This window comes from Ambystoma mexicanum, chromosome 2p (assembly GCF_040938575.1).
Source record: "Ambystoma mexicanum isolate Mex_15411 chromosome 2p, UKY_AmexF1_1, whole genome shotgun sequence".
NCBI lineage: Eukaryota > Metazoa > Chordata > Amphibia > Caudata > Ambystomatidae > Ambystoma > Ambystoma mexicanum.
The window spans coordinates 1,142,719,228-1,142,734,104 of NC_090923.1; the positions used below are offsets into that span (position 1 = coordinate 1,142,719,228).

Here is a 14,877-nt window from a genome sequence, read left to right on the forward strand (position 1 = left end):
GCACAAACAGTGAATTGGGGCCTGCATGTTTGGGGTGCCCAGATAGAAATATGAGGTAATACAGACACTGGAACGGAACGATGCCTAAGAAGGGTTCCAGGATTCATACTTGTAAGTTGTTTTTGCTGGTATACAAGCACACGGTTGGGGGCTCACTTTTATATATGTTTACATTAGGATAGGACCGCTTGTTTCGCGGTTTCCATTGGTGGTCCGAGACCGACTGGATGATGTTAACCTGGAAGGGTCAGACGCCGAATTTAGGGTGGAGAGGGGAGGGAGGGGAGGTGGGGTGGAAGAAAGACACATAATGCATCAGAAGACCGACCTGGGGGGCGGAAGAATACAAAACGGGAGCATGAAGGGACAGAACATGAACTGGATGGGTCAACCCTTGACCTCTTCAGGACTAATTAAGACCCAATTCAAAGAAGATGAACCACACACTGCACTATCAAACATGACGCGGACCATGAAGCAGACGACTTGGCCATTTACATACTCACACTAAGCTCGAGATGTCACCTATATTCTCTAACGACACATTACGCATATGCACACTTAATGTGAAGGGTTTGAACTCCCCCACAAAACAATTCATGGTGGCCAGAGAATTCAAGAGATCAAACAGATATTCTATTTCTTCAAGAAACACGATACCGACGGGTTGAAGAGAAAGTGATCCCACCTCACAAGGTAGGCTCTTCCTTCTGGAGCTCTAGTATCTTAAAAAAGGCGGGAGTGGGGATCCTAACTCGCAAAGGCCTCCGGATGACAACTCTTGAGACATGGTCAGACAGGGAATGAAGGGCTCTCATAGTTGTGGGAAACATTCGAGGCACAATTGTCACCCTTGCCACACTTTATGCGCCTAACCAAGGGTAGAATAGGTTCCTCCACAAAATCACTGAGAAGGTTTTTAGCATGGCTAAGGGACACATAGCTCTTGGTGGAGACTTTAATACATGGATGGATAGTTCTGTGGATAGACAAACTAGAGCCGATGCACATGACCCATCCACCTCCCGAGATGAAGCTGAAATCAAACTAAAACTTGACCTATATGGCCTCACTGACAGTTGGCGCCATTTGCATCCAGCGGACAGAGGCTTCACTTTCCACTCCCTTCCCCACGACACGCTCACGCGTATCGATTACATCTTCCTCTCTGATGGCCTCCTGCGCATACAGCGCTCGGCTAATATACACCCCGCCGCATGGTCGGATCACGATATGGTTATGGTGGACATATGCTGGAACAACCTGGCCCCCCGGAACACTAAATGGAGATGTAACGACTCTTTATGGGCTGACTCGGTTTTCAAAGAAACTCTTGAAACCGAGATCGAGCAATTCTTTGCTACCAATGACACAGGAGCGATTGGGAAGACATCCATATGGGAGGCAGCCAAGGCCACCTGGAGAGGAGTGCTCATTAGGGAAGGGGCCCAAAAAAAAGAGAACACGCCCTGATAGAAAAGAATATTAGGGAGAAGCTCTCTACAGCACAAATATTGCCACAGTCCTCCCCATGTGAGAGACCCAAGTATATTGCCGAAGCCAGACAGCTCAGAGAGGAGCTGAAAATACTTATCGTGGGCAAAACAGCTCAAACCCTACAATACCTCAAACAAAAATACTATGAAAAGGGCGACAAAGCAGACGCCCTCCTGGCAGCTCGTCTCCGAGCACAGAAGGCAGAAAGATGGGTTGACCTCATCGAGAGGACAGATGGCACCTTCACAGATAACAATAGTGACATCTCCCGATGGTATACAAGAAGCATTTGCCTTCTTTTATGAAGATTTATATACATGTGACCCCCCCCTCCCTTAGGAAGTATTGACACATACCTTAAAGAGGTGCGGATCCCCACACTCACATCCATGGAGGCCGAATCCTTAGATACACCAGTCACAGAAGAAGAAGTTACAGAAGCCATAAAACGCCTAAAGACGGGAAAGGCCCCGGGAGACGATTGTTTCACGCCCGGTTTTTATAAGACATTCTCCACATTCAGCGCCCCCTTCGTTGCATCCTTGTTCAACCACATCTTTCACACAGGCCAAGCCCCCACCCGTCCTTCTCTCAGGCCCTTCTCGCTGTCATTCCGAAGGAAGGTAGAGACCTCAAATACTGTAGCTCTGATCGCCCTATCTCTCTTCTTACCATTGATGCTAAAGTATATGCCAGAGTCATTGCGGCCCGGCTTGAAGCGCACTAACCACATCTAATACACTCTGATCAAGTTGGCTTCGTTATTGGGAGACAGGGCGCGGATACCATGAGGAAAACACTTGATTTAATCCATGAAGCAGAGGGGATCCGTCCCTTCTGTCACTAGATGCCGAGAAGGCTTTCGGTAGGGTGTCATGGGACTTCCTAGAAAGGGTATTAGTTTGGAATGGGTTGGGGCCGAAGCTCTGCCGCGCCATTAAAGCACTGTACACCTCTCCCACAACATCAGTGACAGTGAACGGAGGCTATTCACAGTGGTTTCCCTTGGAAAGGGGAACAAGGCAGGGCTGCCCACTGTCAGCGATACTATTTGTGCTGTCCCTTGAGCTATTAGCGCTAAAATTAAGACAAGATGGTAGAGTTAAGGGAATCACAGTGGGAGAACGTGAATATAAACTAGGCCTCTACGCTGACGATATCTTATTACATTTAACTGATCCCCTAAATTCTGTCCCGGCTGCGATCAGCATAATTGAAGAATATGGAGAACTGGCTGGCCTGAAAATCAACACCGGGAAGTCTATCCTCCTCCCAATTGATAAAAGTAGAGATTCCGCGGCGGAACGACAAACAAAAAGATATCCAAAGGTGGTCCAAGCTTACCATCTCTTGGATGGGCCATTTAAATGCAATAAAAATGGTGATTCTCCCTAAAATACTCTACCTGTTCCAAATGCTTCCCATCAAAATGCCCCAAGAATATTTCACGGATACCAGAAAGTCTCTTTTAACCTTCCTGTGGCACAGTCAAAAGCCTAGATTCCCCAGATCTTTGCTCCAACTCCGAAAGGACAATGCAGGTGTAGGCCTCCCAGACATAGAAACATATTATAGAGCAGCCCAACTCTGTGTCCTCGTTCCACACGTCAGGCAGCAGTCAGAACCACAATGGATAGCCCTAGACAACTATTATCTCCGCCCTTTTATCTTGGGTGAATGGCTATGGGTTCCGGGGCTCCAACTACGTAATAGCGTGAAAACTCACCCCAATATTGGTACAATATGGGCAATATGGAAGCCAGGCAAGAAAATGGTGGGAGTTACGACCTGGCCCTCTCCACTGGGACAACTTTCGTCACCAGGGATCCGAGATGCAATCCCGGACCCAGGGAGCTTTGAGACCTGGTACAATGCGGGATTAGAAAGGGTGGGTCAACTCTGGAGAAATGACACCTTTATCACTATTCAGGAACTTCAGGAGGCACTCGGTATAGGCCCGCTTTCAGTCTTCCTATACCTGAGACTCAAGGGGGTGATGACAAGGGCGATATGGAAAGACCAGTTACAAAGGAACCTCTTCCCGTTTGAAGAATTCTTAACACATGCACGAGCTCTAGAGGTTTAATAAGTGCAATGTACTTGGCATTGATTGAGGTCGATATCACACCATCCCTCACACTCAAGGACAGATGGGAAGCGGATATGGGCAGACAGATCTCACAAAAACTATGGCTACAAATATGTAGACGAACAGTGAAATTATCTATATCTTACCAATACAAACTACACGCCGTCAAGTTGATGTATAGATGGTAGTATGACTCAATCCGGCTTGCCAAAATGTACCAAAGGGTAAGCCCATAAAGCTGGAGGGGTTGCCGGAAGCGGGCCGACTATTGGCATATGTGGTGGAGATGTGCAGTGGTCCAAGCCTACTGGTCAGATGTTCTCAGTTGGATCAGGGAATTAGATGATGATGAAAGGGAGAAACAACCACTGTTGATTCTGTTTGGCCTGGTTGAGATGGAAGACACAACCATGAAAGCACCCAAAATGATACAAGGTCTATTGATGGCCGCAAGACCCCGTCTCACCATGGTATGGAAGAGAGCCACACTCCCTAGCAAAACTGAATGGCTGGGTGTTGCCCTGAACATATATAGAATGGACAGCCTGACTGCAGGCCTACATGGGGATTGCACCACAGTTGAGAACGCATGGTCTGAATTTCGTGCTAAATATGTTACATGAAAAGAATGTGTGCAAAGCGTTACTACATTCACAGAAAATCTACTTAACGGTCAACGTTGCCTGCTATGCCAAATTCATAGGTTATATTGTGCTCATGTGCCCCATGTCATAGATATAAGAATGGTTCAGATGTAACAATTGGTCTCTTCTAGCTCTCCTGACGGCACTATGTGAAAAGGGGGCAGGGGGGCGGGGTGAAGGTAATTGGTTTTGATGATGCTATTAGAAACTTATATGATCTCCAAAGACTTTATATGCTTTACACACGATTATTCTTTTTGTGAAAACTTTTATCTGACTTGTTGGTGGAAAATGCCTGTAAATGATTGTCAAACTTCTACCTTTGCAAAACTAATACAAAATGAAATAAAAAAAAAAAATGTAAAAAAAAAACAGCAGAGGTGGAATGGCATTTCACATTACAGAGGGGCGACACGGTAGCGACATCCGCTCTTGCATACTCACACTGGCCCACACTTGCTGGGATGTACCCTAGAGCAATGAAATGGCTTTAAACATCATGTCATGGAATATACAGGGCTTGAGAAACTTCACCAAGGCACGTAAGATCATGGCCTATGCCCAAAGGCACGGGATTAAAATACTCATGCTACAAGAAACATACCTGAGGCCGTTTGGCGATTGGCCTTGCTCCATCATGGGGGCCGAACAGATTTTACACAACCTACTCCACACAAGCCAGGGGATTGCTGACACTAGTCCATAAATCGATTAAATTTGCACTTCGAAAGAGCTATGTTGATCCAGAGGGCAGATATGTTATCCTGTACTGTACAATGATGAACGAGGCGTGCCTCATAGTGAATACATATGGTCCCAACGTGGACACCCCAGTCTTCTTCGATGCTGTTGCCTCGATTCTGTTAGGCTACGTGGGGGTCCAGATCATCTGAGGGGGAGGGGGGGACATGAATCTAATACTCGACACCAAGATGGATAGAACAGGGATTGCACCTAGAATTCTGTCAAGCGCAGACTATACATGCACAGTAAGGCACTTGGTATCCGGGACGTTTGGAGGGCCCTCAATCCCAGTCTACGTGAATATACATACTACTCATCTGTACATGACAGTTCCTCCAGGATTGATGTCTTTTTGATATCTAGTACCCTGATAGGAAAGGTCCGGGGGGGGGCCCAGATACTCACTTGCACATTGTCTGACCATGCCCCGATCACACTGTCCAAAGAGTTGGGATCACCCCGGCCCACACGCAGCACATGGTGTTTCAAATCAGCTGCCCTCATCGATATAGTGTTCAAGGCGGACATCCTGGAGGATATCGTAACCTTCTTTGAATGTAACACCTTGCACACTACAACGACTGAGAATCGTTGGGAAGCCTTCAAAGTATACATCAGGGGAATGTCAATTTCAAGGGAAGCAGGAGTATTGGAAGTGAAAAGGAACAACCTATGCCGCTCTGAATCTAGGCTGCGGAAGTTGGAACAGGACTGCGCGACAGCAGTCGACCCTGCCAAACTTGCACAAATTGGGGAGGAACTTGAGGTTTATGAGATGCATGCCATGAGGGAGGTATGCTATTTCAGCCATCCACAGGCCGCGCGGAAATATGGGGAGGGCTCTAGCTAAACTAGTAAGAGGAGAATGGGGTCAAGCCCAGATTGAGTGCGTCAAAGATACACAGGGTATCCCACAATGGGCGGACCAGCAGATACTAGAGGTCTACTGAGTTCTACACTAATCACTATGCATCACCTTAAGAACAAAGTGAGCAACACATACAAGAATTCCTCGATCAGATCGCTACTACATGCATCTCCCAGTCCACCAAGGACCAGCTCGATTCCCCGATCTTGTTGGATGAGATCGTTAAGGCCATCTCGGATCTCCCAAAGGGGAAGGCCCCAGGGCCGGACGGGCTCACCCTCAAATTCTACCAGGAACATGTGGCGATTATTGCCCCCAACTTATTAGAGGTGTGGACTAAGTCACTTCAGAAGATCATCCTCCCCCCTCCCTGCGTGAGGCCGTCATAACGGTGCTGCTCAAGCAGGATAAACCCGGTGACAAGTGTGGCTCGTACAGGCCCCTTTCCCTCATGAATATTGACACCAACATATTTGCCAAGGTAACAGCTGAACCGGTTTCTCCTGATTACGTTTCATCTAGTGCATGAAGACCAGGGTGGCTTCTTAACTGGGAGATCCACTTCCCATAATATCCGTCGGCTTTTGAATGTAATGTCTAGAATTGACTAAGACTCAAACGCTGTGGCGGTCGCATTGGATGCCCAAAAGGATTTTGATATGGTCTTGTGGCGGTACTTGTAGCTGGTGCTTGAAACGATGACCATTGGGCCCAACATGATTATATATATTAAATTGTTATATATGGCCCCCCGTGGCAAGGGTCTGGGTTAACTCCCTAACGTCTACACTACTTACACTCCACAGGGGCACTCAGCAAGGCTGCCCATTCTCCCCGATCCTCTTTGCTTTAGTCATTGAACCAATGGCAGACTTTGTCAGAGCACGCCATATTCATAGAGGAATACGCTTAAAAGACACCCTCGAAATGATATCCCTGTATGCTGATGATGTGCCACTATACGTCAGAAATCCCGCCACCCACCTGGACCCTATCTTGCGGGACATCATACGTGTGGGCACCTTCTCTGGCTTCACGATCAACTACTCCAAGTCGGAAATATTCCTGCTCACTTGCACCACTCAACACCCTGAGTCGGAGTTCCCACTTTGCTGGTCCCCGGGGGGAATCAGATATTTGGGGGTCCGGGTATGAATCAACCTTGCTAGCCGAAAATTACACTGCCATTGCACAACAGGCTGAATCCAAGATGGCGAGGTGGCGCTCTCTTCCGCTGTCTCTTGCTGGAAAGCTTTCCCTTATCAAGATGGTCCTGGTCCCTAAACTACTTTACATATTTGGGAACGTACCCATCTGGCCCGGGAAACATTTTGTGAGGCTACATAATTTGTGTGTACAGTTCTTGTGGCATGCCGGCGCAGTCCGGAAGAAATGGCTGCACATGACTCTCCCGTATGAGAAGGGTGGTTCACTGCTCCTGACCTAACACTATATTGGATAGCGGCACAAGCCCAGTATGCCACATATTGGTACCCAAGTCCTTTGACTCTCCCACAGGTTAAGTTAGAGACACTAGCAGTGGCTGAGGTAAATATGATGACCGTGAAATTCAGTCGGGACTATGTGCCTGTCTCCCCAGCCGATCCCTTGGCGACCATCCTACGGCATGGGGCAGACTTCTGCACCCAACAGGGGAATCTTGCCCCTACTACAAATGGCTCTCTATCTGGGGATTCCCCAGGTTGGCACCTATGCGCGATAAAGCTCTGGCCCAGCATTGGGGAGCTATGGGGTACCAGGCAGTGACTGACTTCGTTCCTGAAGGTAAATTTATTGACCTGCAGACATTGAGGCCAGGGTCACTCAGGGACCGCACTGGAGATATTACAGTACTATAGGCTCTGTGCTGCCTTCCGGGCAAAGTGGCCCTCCTTTCTGGACGAACCTTCCGATACCACGGAGGTCACCTACATAGCTAACTCGAGTGGCACTTGTGGCGTGGTCTCCTCCCTATATAAAATGCTGTTAGCAAGGGCCCCAGCCCAGTCCCCTAAAGCTCGTAATGAATGGGCAGATGAATTGGGCCTCAAGATTTCCGATGCATTATTGAAAAAGGTGTGCTTGCACACAAACAGGGTATCCCTTAATTTCCGTTTCTGATGTATGCAGTTTAAATTATTGTACAGATTATACTACACTCCCCATAAAATTGCAAAGTTTGCCCAAAATAATGTACATACTTGTGCTCGCTGCAAAATGGAAGGGGCTGACCACTTGCACATGTTATGGACGCGTCGTGTCATGGGGGCCTTCTGGGATGCGGTCCTGAAAGCTCTTACTGACATTACTGGTGCTGTGATTGATAGCAGTCCGCTGTTTGGTATATGGAGTTCAGGTTATACCAGAAATATGGGGACATTTCTAAACGTCATTTGCATGGTGGCCAAAAGATGTGTGCTTCAAAGCTGGAAGAGCCCATCTCCTCCAACCTTCCAGAAGTGGCTTGGCGCACTCACCTGGTCTCAGACCTGTGAAGAAGAATATATTGCTATGCTTCTGGCACATTCCCGCCCCAAGAATGTGTGGTCGGCTTTTATTAGCTATCTTATTAATCAAGCTGATAGTGCCTCCGAAAATGACTGATCGGGGCCCCGCTGGTGTGATCTGAACTGTCAGGGTGTGTTATGAATAGTAACTCTCCTTTTTGTAACTGAATTGCTTTGCCTCATGTCAATTGTGTCTCGTAAGTTTGCCAATTATAGCTTATGCTCTAAGGTATTTGTTGCTGTAAACCTCTGCCAATAAATAAAATCTATTTTTAAAAAAAAACTGGTATATGCGATTGCTCAAATGCGCCACTTAGAGAAAGACTGTTTTTTCTTGTTGCCATGCAATCAGATTCGAGCAGTTAGAGCAAGGACACAAGACAAAGATGCCAATTCTGTCTGTGGCCCACTTAGGGCCCCCTGGACTTTCCAAGGTTTAAAAAGTGAACAGTGGTCAAATTATAAAGGCAGCACAGCTCAATCTAGTACTAGTACTAAAGCGAAGCAATTTCACTCACTATAAAATTCCTTTTTGCAAAGACAGGAACAGCAATGACACAGAGTTACTGCACCTACGTTGAGGTCATTGGTCAACACCTAGGTTCACACCGCTTACTCCAAGCTTCATGCCTTCTCCACACTCTCTGCCCTACCCAAGACAGGGTAGACCCCTAGCGTCACCCCCACCCCCTGAGTTAGTATGTCCCTCCCCAATGCCAGAGTGCCTTCTCTTTAGGACAGAGCCCCATCTGTCCAAGCCCAAAGCTCCCTTACTTGCCTTGTAGGAGGTCAGAGTCCACTCCCTGGCTCAGATACCATTTCCGTCCTGCTCCATCCAATGACTCTTTATTGTAAAATGTTTGGCCCCCTTCTTCACCCTCTCCCACCTGACACACTGTTCACCAAAGTCACACTGTTCACACCTTACTGTTACTTACGGGTCAGCATCTGCTGGATCCGGGGAAAAGCACCTTGGTTCCCCAGCATTATGCTTGCCAAAACCCAGGTCAAGCCGACACAGAGGACAATTGCCACGATGCGGAGGGGGCCTGCAGGACAAGAGACAATGATAAAGTAAAGTTTCGGAATAGCTCTAAGGCCTGGGCTTGGCTCAACTACAACTCCATAAATCACCAGAGCAACAGCAATATATGGGCTTGTAGCCATAATGAACGCAACTGGGAGACATTATTTAGGTTAGAACCATCCAGTACAACAAAGCAAGAAATAAAATCATGCAATATGTATTTATTACACTATACGTTTTTAAAAGACCCATCACAATTGACAAAGCCTACATTTGTGTAAAAAATGCCTGAAAGATTGCAAGCACAATTAATCAAGCAGAGACCACAGCTAAAATGCACTCTGATAAAAAATATATAAAACCATGTATGTAGATGGATAAAGAAAGACGCGTGTCAGGGTATGCCTGAGCAACCAGACATACTACTCAGAGATGTTTCTTGTAGCAGACCATCGAAGGATCCAATTTACAAGACAACCATAAGCCTACCTCCCCCACCTCCTCTAATCCTCAATAAGCAACTACGCGATCACTGTTAACTATACCACTACAGGAAACCTCAACCATTAGTACGTAATATCACACCTACTCAAAACGTATTACCAATGCAGCCCAAGACATAGACAAGATAACAAACCACAACCTGATCAAGAATTTTCTATGCATCATGTTAGCCGTTACGCTACATGCATGGCCTACACATAAATTTATCACAACTGAGAGGCAAGGAGACAAACCTAGAAACAACAACATGACAGGAAGGAAAAGGAGGCAACAAATGATTTACACATACACATAAATGGAAAAAACAAGCTATTTGAACCGAAGCGAGCCAGAACCTAGAGGAAGAAAAGATACACTGCCACCTGGTCAATGCATGTTTTATGTCAAAGCACAGAACTGACATTTAGGACCTACCAACGGAAGGTGGCACAAAATTACTCAATCACAGCAACATGACTGTAGGATGACTGCAAGGCAGCAGCACCTGAAGCCGGGCCAATCAACTTCAAACTCATCCATGACAATCAGGAGTGGATGACGATGAGGAATCACCATTATGTACAAAGACCACTTCAGAGTAAGAACATCCCCAATGAAAATCTCAGAATGCTTGTCATTCTTTGTCCACCTCAACCTCCAAGAAAACCAATCTACCACCATCCCATACCCACATGTTCATAGAGAGACTCAAATATACGGCTGAAAACTTTGTGGTGGAACAGGAGCACCTGACTGTACTGGAAAAATTAACATTTGGTTCGAAGAAGAACAATGAAGCTTCCCTCAAATCACTGAACCCTTATATGAGTAACCTTCACCTCAAACAAATGGTAAAAACAGCAACACAGACATCCCAGACGTTGATGTGATTTTCAGCAAGAAGCGGCTTACAGCTATAAGCCCAACAATCCACATTCTGTAGAGCAATTACTTCATGGTATCTTTCGTGATCAACATACCTACGCTCACCTTCCCAACACTCAGACTAGCAGCATACTAAGTGAAACGCCCCAAATCACATACTCCCAGAGGATGAAGCACAGACCCTGCAAAAATAGATTAGAAACAAGAAAAAAAAAACTGGACACCCTGAAACTAAGTACCCTAAACTAGCAGCCACATGGTGAGCACCAGAACTACGCACCCTCAAGAAAAGCAAACTGATACTGGAACAGTGAATTTAATGACAAAAGAAGTTTACAATATTCAATATGAAACACATAATGTGTACCATTTATTAGTACATGTGTTAAGTCAAACATTTAAGATTTTCAATAAACTAGAAAGGCCACCATGCTGCCAACACGTGTTTCGACGTCCTAGGTCTTCCTCAGGGCTGAATATATTAAAAAAATTGCATTCTCTAGTAAATCCAAAAATGAAAATTCATGAATCAAAACAATGAGAACAACAAAAGGATGGAGGAAAGGGGATATGGTGCATGCATCAGAAATGGGCTGGACCAGAGAGCTCATTCAATATCTCAATAGCAGTATTTATTTTTACCAGTGGTCACGTTTAAAGACATGTAAATATGTCCTGCACTTTTCAAGATGGCAGACTCTATATAGAGCTAGAACTTTCGTATTTTAAGAAAAATGACCATTTATAAAGTAGTTTGAATGTGTCAGATTCTTATCAATGAAGTCAGTGATTCAATAATTGTGAATACAATAAGTGCTAAATGATATTCATTATTGCTCACTATTATTTTTCTTTTATTTGTCTCCTCTTTCCTCCAACCTTTTGTTCTCATTGTTTCGATTCATGAATTTTCATTTTTAAATTTACTAGAGAATGCAATTTGTTTAATATACTCCGCCCTGAGGAAGACCTAAAACACGTGTTGGCAGCATTTCTAGTCTATTGAAAATCTTAAATGTTTGACTTAGCACCTGTACAAATAAATGGTACACATTAATTAGTTTCATATTGAATATTGTACATTTGTCATTAAATCCAGTGTACCACGCGTACTTTGTGGAACTGCTGTTTCATGATCCCAATAGTTACTGGCTGGGGTAGCCTTTAAGTTCCACTCCAATCGCAACAGACTTATTCATACTCTTCAGTTCAGAATATTGTATTACATGTTTAGTCCCAGCGCACTCTCAATCTAGATACCCCGCAAACATTCATCTGATACTGGAACAGGACTAGAGGAAAGTAGCTTAAACCACCAAGACAAAACACATGCCAATGACCAATTCAACACTAAAAAGCAGCAGTTCTAAAAGCAAGGAAACTGCGCTATAACCAACACATCAGAATAGCTACACAGAAGTATAGAGAGATGTTTAGAATGATCCACTAAATGAGAGACAAACTAATGCAAGTAAACTTCAAAAGCATCTCAAGAACTGTACATCAATACAAACCACTGGCAAATGAAAGCTAAAACCATTTTGCAAGCTATAAGTGCATTCCTAACAAAATAGAAAGAACCGCCATCTTGCAAGGCTCCGTTACCAAGCCCACGAGGTCTCACCTACTCCAAAGTCACCACCAAAGCTGAATTCATAATTTTCAAAACTGTCAAGGAAAAACAACAAAGCAGGGTAGCCAACCTAACTCTGCACCATCCCCTTGCCCACCCCTCCCCCTGTCAACAACTGCAAAATAAGTATTTGCAAAGAAACACCAGCCAACCTCTATCGGGATCTCAACTCGTCACTAGCAACTGAAATTGGACCACAAAGCTTAAAGATAGTTTACATAAAAGCACTGCTCAAAAATACAACAGGAAATCAGGAGGAGGCCATAAGTTACCCACTGATCTACGAAATATCATTACGAGCAGAAATCATAAAGAGTTACACATAGGATTGGAGTTTCTCTAGCTGCCCTGTTATGGGGAAATGCCATTCTGACAGGGGTGAAGAAAAACCCTGGTGTGACGAACTGGGACGAATGTGGCATTCTTAAACTAGATGACATGATTCAACAAAGACAACTTAATTAAGTTACGGAAACTTGGAGATCTGGCATGCTCTTCAGCTGCAACTTGATAAACCATGATATGCCTGAATCCACTCAGATGCAGTATATTGTGTGGGGAAGACCCAGTGCTCCTAAAGCCTATTTCAACTATATCCAAAGTAACTGATGAAAGCATCATGGGTCCATTGTTGAAGCTGAAGGCACGATGGGATGATGGCCAGGGATGACTTTAGGAAGGGGACTGGCGTGAAGCCCTATATGCTCCCAGAGGAACTGCTATTAATGCCAGGCCAAGACTGGTAAAAGCTAAGGTGCTGCACCGGTTTTACTATTCCCATGTTATTATTACTGTAATAAGCTGTAGAAGATGGATAGGTAAGGGGACGCAGGTACACGCTGTCTTGACAATGCAAAGTCACGGAGGGTTCATATCCACAGATGATCTGGTCCTACCCACAAATACTGGACAGGATACTGGGATGGCCACTGAAAGTGTAGCCTTAATGGGATCGGTTGAAGGGGTGATTTCACCAGTACCAGATTCCAAATAATTTTTCATCTCCACAGCCCCAGTGAATGCACATTGTGGAATGGAAAGCAGGCTTTCATGACTGTATGGATAACGAAAGGTTGGAGTACAAGCAAAGGGACTGCCATCAGAAAAACAAAAAAGTATGCGAAAATGGTGTGAGAATTTCTGATTCAACTGTAACATATGGTGTGTGAAGGGGTTGACCCCAAAAGATAAAGCTCTGTAGACAGCCTGCTGGATCAGATGTACAGTGGTTTGGTGTCACCACTGTTAATCAGGGAGGATACAGGGCTTGCTGGGTTGTTCTGTATGTTCTGTGCTACTTTTTTAACATAAATAAATAAAAAAATAATTCATTTTTAAAAGTGCTTTTTTTTTGTATGCTAAATCAGACAGCTAATGCCAGTCCCCAAATTCCACACAGAACCCGTGGACTCACATCATTGGTCAACAGTTTAGTTTGGTTTATTTATTTGTAGAGCGCACCAAGTCAGTAGGCATCTAGGCGCTATGCTTACAGGTTTCAATCAAGTACACAACATGGAATACATCAATATGATACATAAGAATTACATATATACCTCAGACATAGGAAGTTACATACAAATATACATGGCAGGTCGTGGTTATGCAACAGAATTAGGTCTTGCTCATGGAGCCATACCTTGACCTTTTTACGGAATAAGAGGTAGGAGGGTTCCTCTCTTAGTGAGATAGGGAGGGTGTTCCATTTCTTTGCAGCGAGGACTGGGAAGCTGAGCCCGCCTGCTCTTTGTTGCTTGAAGTGTGGGATACTGACGCAGTGTGTCTGGGCTATTCTGGTAGGACGGGTTGTGGTGTGGCGGGTGATATCAGACAGGTATGTGGGCGCCTGGTTGGACAAGCATTTATGGGTGAGGGACAGTGTTTTAAGTGCAATTCTTTGCTTGATGTTAAGCCAGTTTAGTGTGTGTCTAGTTTCCGAAAATGTGTTGGTTTCCTAGGGAGATTCGAGGCTGCTCTGATGGCATTGTTTTGGATAACTTGCATTTTGTTAAGGTTCTGTTGTAAAGTGCCTAGATAGAGATCATTGCAATAGTCAAGCTTGGAAAGGACAAGGGCTCTTGCTATTGTGATGCAGTTAGGCGTTATCAAGAAGGGTCGGCGAGCTGTTATGCGCTTACAAGTGTAAGCAGTGGATGAAGCCAAGGCGTTAGTTTGTCTAGTTAAGGTTAATGCGCAATCTATGTTGATTCCTAAAGTTTTCACAACATCAGAGACTTTAATTATATTCCCGTCAATGTTAAAGGAGGTCAATAGCACATCCAGTTTGTTCAGGTTAGCAGGTGATCCTAGGAGGAGCAGCTCCGTCTTATCGTCGTTAAAACAGAGCCCATGCTTCGGCATCCAGGCTTGTATAATGAGGTAAATGTCATTGAGGGTTTTACTGTCTATAGTGTAGTCACCAGTGATGGGGATGAGTATCTGGGTGTCATCCGCATAATTAGTGTAGGTGGCACCCAGATAGTCAAGAGCATCAAAAAGT

General features: G+C 45.1%; 1 protein-coding gene across 1 annotated transcript in view; it reads right to left on the bottom strand.

Moving 5' to 3' along the window:
* The window catches only part of FAM3A (FAM3 metabolism regulating signaling molecule A), a 458,496-nt gene that overhangs the window by 299,080 nt on the left and 144,539 nt on the right, over window positions 1-14,877 (bottom strand). Inside the window, exon 3 of the mRNA XM_069645229.1 lies at window positions 9,288-9,398. Coding sequence (XP_069501330.1) covers window positions 9,288-9,398 — 111 coding nt within the window. The remainder of the gene's footprint in view (window positions 1-9,287; window positions 9,399-14,877) is intronic.